Source organism: Otolemur garnettii, unplaced genomic scaffold (genome assembly GCF_000181295.1).
Source record: "Otolemur garnettii isolate 467f Iridium unplaced genomic scaffold, OtoGar3 scaffold00205, whole genome shotgun sequence".
In the NCBI taxonomy this organism is placed as follows: domain Eukaryota; kingdom Metazoa; phylum Chordata; class Mammalia; order Primates; family Galagidae; genus Otolemur; species Otolemur garnettii.
This window is the reverse complement of record NW_003852600.1, coordinates 264,287-279,376: the sequence shown is the minus strand read 5'-3', so window position 1 is coordinate 279,376 and position 15,090 is coordinate 264,287. Positions and strand designations below refer to the sequence as shown.

At 48.2% G+C, this 15,090-nt stretch overlaps 1 protein-coding gene across 1 annotated transcript in view; it reads left to right on the top strand.

Annotated features, from left to right (window-relative positions):
• NT5E (5'-nucleotidase ecto) overlaps positions 1–14,131 on the top strand; it is a 52,755-nt gene extending 38,624 nt beyond the window's left edge. The window contains exons 4-9 of the mRNA XM_003801292.3: positions 5,127–5,324; positions 6,311–6,465; positions 7,882–7,987; positions 10,354–10,503; positions 12,011–12,211; positions 13,709–14,131. Coding sequence (XP_003801340.1) covers positions 5,127–5,324; positions 6,311–6,465; positions 7,882–7,987; positions 10,354–10,503; positions 12,011–12,211; positions 13,709–13,872 — 974 coding nt within the window. The 3' untranslated portion in view covers positions 13,873–14,131. The remainder of the gene's footprint in view (positions 1–5,126; positions 5,325–6,310; positions 6,466–7,881; positions 7,988–10,353; positions 10,504–12,010; positions 12,212–13,708) is intronic.
• The last annotated feature ends 959 nt before the right edge of the window (positions 14,132–15,090 follow it).

Below are 15,090 nucleotides of genomic sequence, written 5' to 3'. Positions count from 1 at the left end.
ATAGAAAGAAGGAAGGGAGGGAAGGAGGGGAAGGAAGAAAGGAAGAAAGAAAGGTGAGTAAGAAATAATTAAAAATAATACATCTCTTAGCTCGGTGCCCATAGCACAGTGGGGCGCCTCTAAAAAAAATATCTTAGAGGTTGTGGTAGGCACCTGTAGTCCCAGCTCCTCAGGAGGCTAAGGCAAAAGGATCACTTGAGCCTAAGAGTTTGAGGTTGCTGTGAGCTACGATGTTATGGCACTCTACCGAGGGCAACAAAGTGAGACTGTCTCAAAAAAAAAAAGGAAAAAGAAAAAGAAAGAAATAGAAAGAAGGAAGGGAGGGAAGGAGGGGAAGGAAGAAAGGAAGAAAGAAAGGTGAGTAAGAAATAATTAAAAATAATACATCTCTTAGCTCGGCGCCCATAGCACAGTGGGGCCAGCCACATACACCAAGGGTGGCGGGTTCAAGCCCAGCCTGGGCCAGCTAAACAAGTGCAACAACAACAACAAAAATAGCCAGGCGCTGGTAGTCTCAGCTACTTGGGAGGCTGAGGCAAGAGAATCCCTTAAGCCTAAGAGTTTGAGGTTGCCGTGAGCTGTGACGCCATGGCACTCTACCGAGGGTGACATAATGAAACTCTGTCTCTAAATAAATAAATAAATAAAATAATACATGTCTTAGACTTTCAAGTCTTGCTGAGGATGATTACAGTGTGTGCAGGACCCAGTATATACAGACACCTAAAAGGAAACTTTTCCAAAGTTCCTAGATTGCACCCTGAATTTTTGTTCTGTTATTTGATTTTTTAATGTCAGTTACAACCCATTAAATTCATTTGATGGTACTGTAGCTGACACATATTTTTAAAAACTCAGCTTCACCTGAGGCGGGACTATAGCAGTGTGAGTCGAGTGCCCCAGTGTCTGCCCTTCTGGCCTCCTTTGGTCATGACTGCCATGCCCGTGCACACAGCCCCTGCCAGAATGTTCAAGCTACAGCTGCAAGAATCAGGCTTGAGTGAGAATCTCTCTCTCAAGGAATAAAATCCTGGGGTCACAAACAGGTCTGTGTTGTTGCTGTTAGAGAAAAAAGCAGTAAAGTTAGTGCAGACTGGAACCTGTGTCCTGAGGACTCTATTTATTCCCTGTGCTATCCTCGATGGTCTTCCAAGATGTTTTCTCTCCATTTGTCCCCCAATATTTTAACTAAATTTTTAATTCTGCTGGATCAGTCTGGATAGCTGTGGCTTTGGATAAGTGTAGGCATCAGTTTCTGTATCTGTGAAGTAAAGGGGTAATTTAACAGACTCTTAGAAGCAATTGATTGAAATCTGGCAATTGCCAATTCTTTTTTTTTTCTTTTTGAGACAGAGTCTCACTCTGTTACCCTCGGTAGAGTCATAGCTCACAGCAACCTCCAACTCTTAGGCTTAAGCAATTCTCTTGCCTCAGCCTCCCAAGCAGCTGGGACTACAAGCACCTGCCATTAACACCCGGCTCTTTTTTTGTTGTAGTTGTCATTGCTGTTTTAGCTGGCCAGGGCCGAGTTCAAATCTGCCACTCTTGGTATATGGGGCTGGTGCGCTACCTACTGAGCCACAGGCATCATCCAATTACCAATTATTTTTATCCAGTCCTTTTATTGGGGCCCCAGTTCAGGGGTTCTTATATCAATTCCCATATGTGTTAAAATCATAGCATGGGTTGCCTTGTAACATTCTGCAGTTAAGCCAATTGAAAACCATGGTGAAGGCCTGCCCCTGGCATCTGTGTGCAGATCTATACTTGGGATCACTGTGCCCCTTGCTGCCAGGGCAGAGCCCTGTGAGCTTCCTCCCAGTGCCTGCACTGTGCCAGGAGATACCCCTTTTCCAGCCCTAGACATCCACCCAGAGCTTCATGGCCCCAGGTTTGATTCCTGGGTAAATTATTAGCTCAATGGCTAGAGCAGAGTCTGAACAATTTCCCTGCTGTGCAGATGAGTCCGGTTTCTAAAGACTGATGTGCGGCATTATGTGGGAAGAATGTTCTGGGCATGAGCAGAACATTTAATGGTATAATGTGGAATGGCATGGAAGTATGAAGCCCTGGCTGCCTTCTCTGATGCTCTGGTTTGCCAGGGTGGGCAAGTGGGAGGGTAGAAAGGATGCAGCTGTGCTGGGGCAGAGATGGGCCAGACAAGACCAGCTGCTGCCCCAGTTGTGGGATCAGTGTCCTCCTTATTCCTAATTAAGTCCATTTAAGATGCGAATGACAAGTATTTATTTTTGTTTGTTTGTTTTGTTTTGTTTTTTTGAGATAGTCTCACTACGTTGCCCTTGGTAGAGTGCTGTGGCGTCACAGCTCACAGCAACCTCCAACTCTTGAGCTTAAGCAATTCTCTTACCTCAGCCTCCCAAGTAGCTGGGACTACAGGCACCTGCAACAACTCTTGGCTATTTTTTGTTGCAGTTGTCGTTGTTTAGCTGGCCCGGGCCAAGTTCAAACCTGCCAACTTCAGGGTATGTGGGTGGCGCCATAACCACTGGTCTTTTGTTTTAACAAAAAGAACATCAAGATCTTTCCACCAAGGAATGGGCTGTGTCAGAGGGGCTGAGGTTACCAGCTCACCCTGATCTGAGGAGGCATGCTTCACGTTGCTGGGTTCCTAACTTTTATATTCTGTTTAAATTGGGATATTTCTATGGAAGGTAGAAAAATAAAAGTCAGGTTTGCTGACTTCTTGGGTTTCCAGAAACTGCTGGTGCCATCTTCAGTGGGATGCTCCCTGGCGGGGTGTCCTCCACCACCTCATGGACATCAGGGCCTTCACCTTCCTGAGCTCCCTGCATCAGAGGAATTAGCTGGGGGCTGGGAGGGCTTTCCTGACCACCAGGTCCCTTTTTTACAGTCCAAGCTCAGGCTTGGCCACAAGAGGGCCAGCACAGAGCAGATGGGTGGTGAGTCTGCCTTCCCCACTGTCTTGTCCTGTGTCACATCATCCGGCCTGTCACTGAGGCTAATGAAGACACGTCAAGTCTCACTGGCTCTTATGTTGGCAGTTTCTAAAACAGTACGGTTGCAAGACTTTTTTCTTTGCTTTTTTTCCTCAAAGGGGACAAGAAGGTAGGACACTGAGGTTGGCCACAGTATTTGCTGTTGGTGAAGTACTGTCATTTGCAGAACTTTGGCCCTGTGGTTGCTGAACTGAAAGGGGACTGTTCCTGGCAGGGTAGCATAGCTGGTCTGGGTCTCTCACAGCTGCCCAGTTGTCTCAGTTGCAGTGGGGGAGCCCAGAAAGAGGTTGGGACACAGGTGCAAACCCTGGGTTTGCACTTGCTGTGGCCTTTGGCAGCTGGCAGACTGTGAGATTAATATGGTGGGCAGGGTCAGAACATGGCACAGGCTCCAGCTCATAGCCCTGCCTTTCTTTCTGCTCCCCATCATGCACCAGCTGTGTGACCTGGGTACTTTACTTGTGACAACCCATAATCTTTTTGTAAAGTAAAGGGAGTTGGCTCAGTGCCCATCACTCAGTGGTTAGGGTGGCTGGCCGCATATACCAGGGCTGGAGAATTCGAACCCGGCTTAGGCCTGCTATACAACAATGACAACTACAACAACATCAACAACAAAAAAATAGAGGCCGTTGTGGTGGGTGCCTGTAGTCCCAGCTACTTGGGAAGCTGAGGGCAAGAGAAACACTTAAGCCCAAGAGTTTGAGGTTGCTGTGAGCTATGATGCCACGGCACTCTACTGAGGGCAACATAGTGAGACTCCGTGTTTAAAAAATACATAAAGTGCAGGGAGTGATCAGACCTGCCTTGTGGGAGGCTTGAAGGACTAAATGTAATCAAGCCCAGGGCCTGGCTGGTGGCCAACTCTCGTAACTGACCATGTGTGTGACCGTCATGTGCCCAAGTCCTCTGGACCCTCTGTAAATAGCCAGGAGGAAAAAACTAGTCACAGGATGTGAGGAAGGAGGTGACAGAGCCGTGGTGGGGTCAAGGGTATCTGTTCTGTACTCTCCGATTAGAACAGCCCAAACTATGTCATTGTCTCCGTGAAGGAAAGATGGGGACTTCCGTGTGCCCAAGGGAGGAACGGACAAGAGGATGTGTCTGAGCCACATGACTAGAGGCAGGGCCGCTGCTCCCTGGTGGCTATACTGCATCCAGGAGGCCATGGGGGCTTCCAGCTTCTGGGTGATGGGCAACCTCGAGATTCCCCCACTGGGACCCATTGAGTTGGAGGCTGCAGCCCTGACCAGCATGGGGCTCCCAGGTGGGGAGTGTATGGTGCCCAGTCAGCAGAGACATCTCAGGTGCAGAATTTCCCAGCAAAACCCAAGGAAGCTCTTTGTCATTTCTGCATTTCCCATTAAAGATTTAAAGCTTTGGAGTGTGCATCTAGAGTTTTTAGAGACACATTTATTTATTTATTTATGTTTATTTTTATTATTTTTTGAAACAGAGTCTCACTATGTTGCCCTTGGTAGAGTGCTGTGGCATCACAGCTCACAGCAACCTCAAACTCTTGGGCTTAAGTGAACCTCTTGCCTCAGCCTCCCAAGTAGCTGGGACTATAGGCACCCACCACAATACCCAGCTATTTTTTTGTTGTTGTTGTAGCAGGCCCTGGCCGGGGTCAAACCTGCCAGCCCTGGGGCATGTGGTTGGCACCCTAACCACTGACCTACTGGGGCTGAGACACATTTATTGATACATGCCAGCAGAGTTTAAACATTTTATCCTTCCAACAGCATGTGACATAGAGGTGTTACTTCATCAGTTTCACAGGCAAAGAAACCAAAGTGTGTTAGCATGAGGTGGCTTAGCTGATCTGCCCACTGGTGAGAATGGAGCCTGGGTCAGGCTGGGGCTGGATAGTCTCAGCAGCATCCACCTTTCTGGACCATACAGCACTAGGCACAATGCCAGGGCTTAGGAAGAGCTTAGTAAATGCCCACTGAGTGAAAAATAGAAGGATTCATGTGCCAAAAGGGCATTCGGAAATGGGCAGACACCCAGGCAGGGCTCTGAAAGGCCTGCTGTGTGAATCGGCAGCTGGTAAAGCATCAGTTTAAAGGTCACTGTCACCGGCTGGTGGCCTACAGCCAGCCAGGCACAAGGGCTGATTGAACCGCTTCAGTGCTTTTATTTCAGGCAATCCCCCTTCCAGAGAGGTGCCTGCTGGGAAGTACCCATTCATAGTCACTGCGGACGATGGGCGGAAGGTCCCCGTGGTCCAGGCCTATGCTTTTGGCAAATACCTGGGCTATCTGAAGATAGAGTTTGATGACAAAGGAAATGTCGTCTCTTCACATGGAAACCCAATTCTTCTCAACAGCAGCATTCCTGAAGGTAGTGACACTTGGGGGACTAGCCCTCCTACCCAAATTTAGATGGCTGGGTATTCCCTCACTCCACCCCTTTTTAAAGAACATCTCAAGGAAAAGCTATAATAATGTTGAGGAATTTAGCTTCTCCCTGGAGTTTATGCTTCACGTGGAGAAGGAGATTTAAAACACACTCAAATGCCCAGATGCTTGTCTACTTCTCTGAGTCCTCAGCACCAGACTCTGACTTGTCAAAGCTCTTGGGCCTGATATGAAGAAGCCATGCTCAGCTCTGCCCAGAGGAAAGCTGGTTATCGACACAGAGGGGCTCAAACTGGGCAAAGTGGGGTTCAGGTTGCCCATACACTAGAGGCCATGTGCCTTGGGCAGGTTGCTCGGTCTGGAGGGGCCTCCATGTCCTTGTTTGTCACATGAAGGACCTTGGACCTTCCTCACTCCTGTCTGAGACTCAGAAGCATGTTTTTATGTGTTGCTCATGTTTAAGTCACACATGGACATATCCCTGTGCCTGTTTCTGCTCCCACCTCCTCTGTTCACCATGATCAGATCAGGAGGGTGAGTGTGAGGGCAAAGCACCTGGAGAGTCTGTGGTCACCACACCAGCCTCTCAGGAATCGGGGTGAGGACCACACAGACAGGACAGCCCAGTGGCACCTTGACAGCCAGACACCTGTCCTTGGGCCTCTCAGGCCCATAGAGCCCTGCTGCTCAGGCAGGCTGCACGTGCAGATGGGATGAGTTGATCTTGAGATGCTCAGGATGTCCCTCAGATCCACTCCAGTTCTTATTTCCAGGGAACAGAATATAGGTTCCTAAGGAAATTTCATGGTTAAAACCAAAATGTATCTAAATACGGTAAAGAAATGTGCACTTGAGCAGGAAAGCTAGACGGTTTTAGATCCCTTCCCCAGACCAGGAAGTCTGAGTGTGAAGTCTGCTTTAACCACAGGCTACCTTCTTTCTTTCCTTCCTTTCTAATTTTTCTTCTAGATCCAAGCATAAAAGCAGACATTAACAAATGGAGGGTAAAATTAGATAATTTTTCCACCCAGGAACTGGGCAGAACCATTGTCTATCTGGACGGCTCCACCCAGTCCTGCCGATTCCGGGAGTGCAATCTGGGCAACCTGATCTGTGATGCAGTGGTGAGGCGTCTGTGGGATGCACAGTATCCAGGGAGGGGGAGGATGTGGGAGGAACACAGGGCCAGACTGAAGCTAGGTGTGGCCTCACACTGAGTGCCTTGGTGAGGTCCCTGGAGTAGATCGGGTGATGCCACTTTATTGCTTTGCGAGAACTAAAACCTTCACGTCAGAGTCGTCTTCCATGTCTGAGTTTTGGATGTTGCTTTTTTTTGGTAAGATGATGTGACTACACAGACAAACTGAGGGGCCCTGAAGTTGTCAGACAAGTGGACAAAGCATGTCTGCTTGGCCCTAAGTGGCCACACTGCTCTCCCCTGACCTGTCCACTCAGCTCCCATGCCTGGTGGGACTGCTTTCTCTTTCCCAGCACAGAATGACAATACACAGCTATTCTGATAACAGGGAGCCCCTGGGCTAAGCCAGGTCAGCCATGGGAATTATCCCAGCCTGCTTATCTATGAAGGTATTGGCTGTGCTCTCTCCCTGGGGGCCAAGCCAAGCCCAGATCTCCAGGGTCCAATCTACCCCTTCCACTGGCCCACAGGCTGCACCCAGGGGACACATTTTTCTACTAGCGTTCAGCACTCAGGGCCCAGGGCCCAGGGCCCAGCGCCTGAGATATAGATGCACTCAGTAAATGTTTGCTGAGTAAGTGACAACGCTCACATCCCAAGATGAGGCTCCTGGCAGCTGCTCAGCTCCACATACACAGCCAGGGAAGCAGTTGGAGAAGCCAGTGTGGTTTAGAAGGAAATACCCTGGCTGTGCAGTGCATACACTCTGTTAAAAAGGCAAATGCATACAAGAACTTTTGATTTTTGCATTTTTTATGTTCGCATTATATATTTTATGAATATAACACTATATTCATGTTATTTGCTGTAATTACACATATGTTTTGCAAAAGGACAGTAAGAATGTACTTGATTCTCCCCACTTTCAAGAAGCTGTCACTGTGCCTTCAAAATTATGCTTTGGGATCTGGCTGGAGACACAAACGTGGAGGCTAGTGCTTGGCATGAGGTCTGGTGTTGAGCAGGCTTCAGGGCACTGCCCTCGAGCAAGGATGAGCCAGTCCTGCCCTCAAGGACCATGTACAGGGGCCCAGTCCTGACACCAGGGCTATGACCCAAGACAAGGCTTGCTGAGGCCAGCCAACATGAGGCCCCTGGGGTTTAGAAGAGGGAGCTGAAAGCTCCTGTTTCCAAGAATCTAGTACAAGACTGGTCACAGTATCATATTTTTGCTTCTTGGAGCATAAAACTAGTTCTGAGTAATTATAGTTGAGAAGTATCTGGGAACACAGGAGCAGGGAAAGGTGGCTTCGTATCCTTAGCAGAGCTAACCAGATCCCTGTAGCTGGTTTTAAGGAAGAAGACCCAAAACAGCCAATGTGAGCTTGTGTTACTGTTACAGATTGACAACAACCTGAGACACCCAGATGAAATGTTCTGGAACCATGTGTCCATGTGCATTTTAAATGGAGGTGGCATCCGTTCACCCATTGACGAAAGAAACAATGGTAGGGTCCCTGACCCCCTTCTCCCTGGCTCCCCTCCTCCTGGGCTCCCTCCCTCCCTGGGGATCCTCTCTCCCAGCCCGCCCCCCCCATCTCCCATCCCCACACTCCTCTTCTCCCACCTCCCTGCCCCCCATTCTCCTACCCCTCCACCCCATCCCTCCCTGGGCCCATTCCTTCCTCCCCACCCCCTCCTCCCAAGCTCTCCTCCCACCTCAGCCCTCCTTTCCAAGTCCTACTTCCTCGTGGCCCCCTTCTTCTCCATCCCTTCCTCCCTAACCCTTCCTCCCCATCCCTTCTCCCTCCCTAGTCCCTCCTCCCCATTCCTCCTCCCCCAGCCCTCTCCCCTCCCTCGCCCCCTCCCTCCCCACCTCCCTCCTTCCCCATTTCCTCTCCCCACCCCCTTCTCCCCATCACTCCCCCATCCCTATCCCTTCCTCCCCACCCCCTCCTCTCCAATGATCCTCCCTCCTCAGCCCTTCTCCCTCCCTTGCCCCCTCCCTCCCCATTCCTTCCCCCACCCTCTTCTCCCTCCTCATCTCTTCCTCCCCAACCCTCCTCCCCATCCCTCTTCCCTCCTCATCCCTTCCTCCCCACTCCCTCCTCCTCAACCCTCCTCCCCCAGCCATCTTCCCTCCCTGGCCCCCTCCCTCCCCACCACCTCTCCCTCCACTTTCCCTCTCCCCACCCCCTCCTTCCCATCCCTCCTCCCTCCCTATCCTTTCCTCCCTACCCCCTCCTCTCCAATGATCCTCCCTCCCTGGCCCCCTTCCTCCCCAGGCCCTCTCCCTTTCCATTCCTTCTCCCCATCCCTCCTCCTTCCCCAACTCTTCCCCCACCCCCTCCTCCCTATCCTTCTTCCCTCTGCATCCCTTCCTCCCCACCCCCTCCTCTCCAGTGATCCTCCCTCCCCACTCCTCCTCCCCGGCCCCCCTCCCTCCCTGGCCCCCTCCTCTCCAGCCTGCCTCTTCACCACTGTGGTAGAGTTCTCCCCCTGACCTGCTCATCTGCTGTGGCTTCTGTCCTATGTGCCCATGCACAGCCTCAGCCCATCTCTGCTGTGACCATGTACAGAATGTCAGTCCTTCTAGTTAGACTTAGCCTCATTAAAACCAGGACTTACCTGAAATTCAAACATAAGCTTGCATGTTCTTCTGTGTATCTACACACAGAAACAGCAGTTGGGATTAGTGGAACCCAAGCTTGGCTTAAATTTCGGACTCACAAAGCTAAATACTAATTGCTACTGATTGACATAAAGGGCAAACAGCCTTCACTTTGGCATCTGAAAAAAGACAGACGTGGCCAGGCATGGTGGCTCACCCCTGTAATCCCAGCACTCTAAGTGGCCCAGGCAGGTGGATCCTTTGAGTTCAGGAGTCAAGACAAGCCTGAGCAAGCAAGAGTGAGACCTCATTCTACAGAAAAAAAAAAAAAGAAAGGAAGGAAGGGAAAAACTAGAGGAAGGAAAGAAGAGGGAGGGAGGGAGGAATGAAGGAAAGAAAAATAGAAAAACTATCCAGGCATTGTGGTAGGCACCCCATTTCTACAGAAAAGAAAGAAAGGAGGAAAGAATGAAGGAAAGAAAAATAGAAAAACTATCCAGGCATTGTGGTAGGCACCCCATTTCTACAGAAAAGAAAGAAAGAAGGAAAGAATGAAGGAAAGAAAAGAAAGAAAAATTATCCAGGCATTGTGGCAGGCACCTATAGTCCTAGTTGCTTCAGAGGCTGAGGGAAGAGGATTGCTTGCACCCAATAGTTTGAGGTTGCTGTGAGCTATGACATCACAGCACTCTACCGCAGGGTGACAGAAACACTCTGTCTCAAAAAAAAAGAAAAAAGAAAAGATAAAGAAAAAACAGAAAGAAAAATAAATTACCAATCTTCTGTGCTAGAAATATATACCAGAGGATCATTGTATCTACAGATATCTGAGATCATATCATGTGGTACTGTACTCTGTAAACCTCCCTGGTGTATAAACTGTATAAACTGTACTCTGTAAACCTCCCTGGTGCATCGTCAGCACCAGCCAGCATCTATATAAGGCCCCAAACTCATCTCGTCATCAGAGAACAGGGACAGATGACAGGGGTGCACCATCTGAATGATGCCCAGTGACCTGCCGGAGACCCAGCCCATGCCACAAGACCCAAGTCTGAGCACAGTGGACTTCTAGACACAGCCACGTGTGAGTCCTTGCCCTGCCCAGTGGTTGAGGGCGAGGCCAGAGGCCTCTCTTCCACTCTGTCTGTCAGTGTCAGGAGCGACTTGGACATAAATGAGCTGCTGTGACAGTGCTGAGGGAAGGTGCTCTTGAGGTGTACATCTCCTCCAGCTGTCCTCTCCATCTGTGACTGCCTTCAGGCACCATCACCTGGGAGAACCTGGCTGCTGTTCTGCCCTTTGGAGGCACATTTGACCTGGTGCAGTTAAAAGGCTCCACCCTGAAGAAGGTCTTTGAGCACAGTGTGCACCGCTATGGCCAGTCCACTGGGGAGTTCCTGCAGGTGGGCGGTAAGTCACACACCCTGTGGGGCTAGCTTATCCATGGGGGATGTGGACTTCCTGCTGGTTGGCTTAGCTCTTCCTTTCAGGATCTCTGTAGCCAGGTTTGTTTGGACTTTCCCTGCCTAACACCAGTATGTCCTCTTCTAATGGCCGTGGACTGCAAAGCAATTGAGACCAGGTTGGGTCAGAGCTCCGAGCCCCACAGTGAGCTTGTTCTGCCAGGTCTGATTTGGATACAGGATGGGCCCTTCCCAGAGGCTGCCCTCTAAGCTCTAAGCACATCAGCTGCCTTGAGGTCTACTGTCTATTATAATCTTAGTTGTTGAAGCCATTCAGTATGTTTTCAAAACAGTCCTCTCTTTTGTTCTATTTGTAATTGCCTGGACCCAAGTCAGAGCTCAAAGGAGTACTGTCCCCTCAGTATTAAAGAGGGTGGGCCCAAGTGAGAATGCCTGCTTTTTTTTTTTTTTTTTTTTGAGACAAAGTCTCACTGTGTCACACTTTGGAAGAGTGTGTGGCGTCACAGCTCACAGCAACCTCAAACTCTTGGGCTTAAGCAATTAATTCTCTTGCATCACCCTCCCAAGTAGCTGGAACTACAGGCACCCGCCACAATGCCTGGCTATTTTTTTGGTTGTTGTTATTGTTTAGCAGAGGGGGCCGGGTTTGAACCCACCAGTCCCGGTCCATGTGGCCAGCGCCCTAACCACTGAGTTATGGGCGCTGAGCCAGAACACCTGCTTCTGATCCCACTGCAACCTGGGGCAAGTCCTCAGCCTCTCTGAGCATAGCCAGAAAACCTGCCCTGCTTATCTCAGGGATTGCAGTGAAGATGAAATGCAAATAAATGTTTCTAAAATTGGCAAGCTTCTGAAACACTTTTGTTAACAATTCCAAAAACCTGTGAATTACTCCTTTAATTAATAGCCTTATTTTATTCAGGAACCATTTTCTGGCCTCATTTTTTCACTTTAAACTGTGACCCCACTTGAGTGTAATTATGGGGCCCTTGGCCTGGGGGTAACCCAGACATCCTCGGCTTTCCTAGGAGGGAGTTGAGGGGACAGCAATGTTTGATTTCAGCAAAGTGCTGGGTGGCTGTTTGCTTTATGAAAGTCACCCAATACCAAGTTACTGGCATTTAATTCTCTGCAAAATTGTAGAGTGCTTTGTGCCTTGCATTTATTGTATTTCTGAATCAAGTTACTGGACCAATTAATTAAAGTTTTTAAAGAAAGAAAAAAAGATTTGGCTTCCCCCTACAAAGTCACCCTTTACCCATTCTGGACCAGAGATGGTTTTTCTTGCAGTGGTTCTTGTATCTCTTAGAAGAACTAAAGAATAAAGCTAATGAAAAAAGGGCAGCTGCAGTACTGCCCCAGTGTCCTTGGTGAAACCTCACTCAAGCTCAGATTCATGGAGACCAAGCCCAACACCCCTGTTCTAGACCCCTTTCTTAGAAAACAGAAGCCTCCCTTTGGGTCCAGTGAACACAGACTCATTTCTTTTCTAGGAATCCATGTGGTGTATGATCTTTCCCGAAAGCCTGGGGATAGAGTGGTGCAGCTGGATGTGCTATGCACCAGGTGCCGAGTGCCATCCTACAGCCCTCTGGACATGGACGAGGTGTACAAGGTGATCCTGCCAAGCTTCCTGGCCAGTGGTGGAGACGGATTCCACATGATCAAAGACGAGTTACTAAGACACGACTCTGGTGAGCACAAGGGTCTCTGCCTTCCCTCATCCCAAACACACTCAAGAACAGTGAAGCCGATGGGGAAGGGAGCTGTGCGTGGTGCTGTCCCTCTGCCCTGGACCTGCCTGCTTGTTGGGCAGCAGCCCTGGGAAATGTGTGCCTTGCCAGGCCCCACAAACATGCCCATCCAACCCCAGGAAAAAAATAATTTTAAATCAAAAATGTTAAAAAAAAATTTTAACTATATTTAAGCACCTATTTAAATTGAGAAACATGAGTTTTACATTTAGAGATAAACCAGACCTCTGGAACTTTGGATTGGATGTAGAAAACCATCATAGTAAATCATCTCAATATTCTTTCTTGAAGAAACTTTCAAGGTGAACAGATCAGGTAGAAATAGGTGGGCTAAAAGCTGCCCTTTCAGCATGGTAGGTTGATGGAACAAATCATAGACAAACAAAAGAGAGCCACTTTTTGACATTGGATGGTATTTTCGACCAGATGGATGGGGCCAGAGAAGGCACTCACGCAGCAGTGTGGGGACCCTAAGCACTCCCAACCTGGGAAGCATCTTAAATTAACTACCACACTTTTGGCCCCAGCTCTTAAGAGATTCTGATTTAGGCTCGGCGCCTATAGCTCAACCAGCTAAGGTGCCAGCCACATACACCTAAGGTGGCGGGTTTGAATCCCCAGCCCGGACCCACCAAACAACAATGACGGCTGCAACCAAAAAATAGCCGGGCGTTGTGGCGGGCGCCTGTGGTCCCAGCTACTTGGGAGGCTGAGGCAGGAGACTCACTTGAGCCCAGGAGTTGGAGGTTGCTGTGAGCTGTAATGCCATGGCACTCTACCCAGGGGGACAGCTTGAGGCTCTGTCTCAAAAAAAAAAAAAAAAAGAGATTCTGATTTAGAAATCTCTCCAGTGACACTGATATACACCCACGGGTGAGACCACTGACTGCAGAAAAAATTACTATATTTAAGTACTTCATTATTAAATATTAAGTATTTAATAAAATTATTTGGTCCATTTGGGTTTGTTGTAGCTATTAGGCAATTAGTGTTTCTTTATCACCTCTCCTCTCTTTTGGAAAGGAAGCCCCCATTGTCCCACCATCAATTATATGAAAATAATTCTTAAGCAGTCCAATGAAAGGAAGCCACTTTTGTGTCTCGACTAATTTTTTTGGCCTTGTTCCCTAATACCCCTGTTCTGGAGAGGTCCAAAGCCTACGCTGAGTCAGCTCAGAGCTGTGGCAACTGTCCTCTCCCTAGTACCCAGGATGGAACAGCAGCCACAATTGTCCTGGGATGTGGAGGAGCAGATTTCTTACACTTATGACCACCAGGGTCCATCTTCTGCTGTACTTCACCCCTGCTTATGAAAGGGATGTCTTTCCTCTTATAATTACAAAGGACTTTAAAGAAATACGTTGGCTTTTCCTCCACTCTTACTGTTAATTGATAGTTACTTTTTTTGTACTTAAGTAATATATGTACTTTTCCTAGGTGACCAAGATATCAACGTGGTTTCTACATACATCTCAAAAATGAAAGTAATTTATCCAGCAGTTGAAGGTCGGATCAAGTTTTCAGCGGGAAATCACTGCCATGGAAGCTTTTTTTTAATGTTTTTTTCATTTTTGGCATTAATCTTTGTTTCATACCAATAGCCAAAAATTCTCATTGCTGTCAAGGGGTGAAACTGCATTTCTTTCAAGTGAGATTCAGATCACCTGGCTTGGCGATTACCTGTGTCCTTGCAGGCACCCAGATCGCTGAGAGGAGGAGACTGGCATTTTCACTCAGGGTCAGCAACTTAATGAATTAAGACAAAAAAAATTAACCCAGGGCCCTAGGAGGAGAAAGCCAACTACATTTAGTTTACATATCTACATTTTAATAAAATTTCATTGACAATTTTAAACCATAGATATAATTTTTCTCCATTACATCCATTTCTAATCTATCAAACAACTTATGTTTACATAGAACTTTATTGTGTACAAGGGCTTACACACAGTCTCATTTGATGCCTATGCCTCTCTTTGGTAGCCAGGACAGATGCTTTTCCCATATGACAGATGAGGAGACTGAAGCTCAGAGGAGTTGATTTGTTCAAGGTCATAAAACTGACAGTGACAGATCTCAGACTTGGGACTCACAAACTTGCAACCACAAGTTGCAACTTCCAACTACATCAACTCGTTGTTCAGAATGACACATAACATCCCCTCTCTTCAAAACTATCAACAGCCCAAAGCTCCGGGGTGATGAGTCTGTTTCCTTGTTCGCCCCTGTTGTAACAGTGAGTGTAATGGTAAACACAAGCTGTCTCTCTCTTTCTTGCACCACCCATGTGCCTTTGACAAGTCGGGGACAAGCTGCAGTGAACAGGTCAGAGGCTGCTAACATCGGATAAGGGACAGGGGAGAAAGGAAAGGAAAACAGGACACCAGGACTGATTTACACTATAAAAGAGAAAGAACTAAAGAGTAGTTAGATGGTCAGCCAGAAATGTGCTCAGAGCAGCAACACACCCCTGACACACAGCGTGGCCATTCCTATTTCCTGAGACGACTCTGCATCTGCCTCTGTGTTCTTTCTTCTTCCCACTATGAAGGTCTCATGAGATGAGCATCTTCTAAGGTAAGCTCTACTTCTAAACCTGCACCTGCACCTGCCCCTCCCCAGCAATATTCTAGTTACACTACACACACCCAGCTATGTAAACACAGTGCCTTAGAAGACAGAATTGATTGTAAGTGGCAAACACAGGACATGTGACATTACTCCACCTCCAATTCTGAACAATCACTGTAAATCATTCTGAAGTCCAGGCATAAGAACTGCCAGGGAGTGAGATAAACCCATACTCATGAAATTATTAA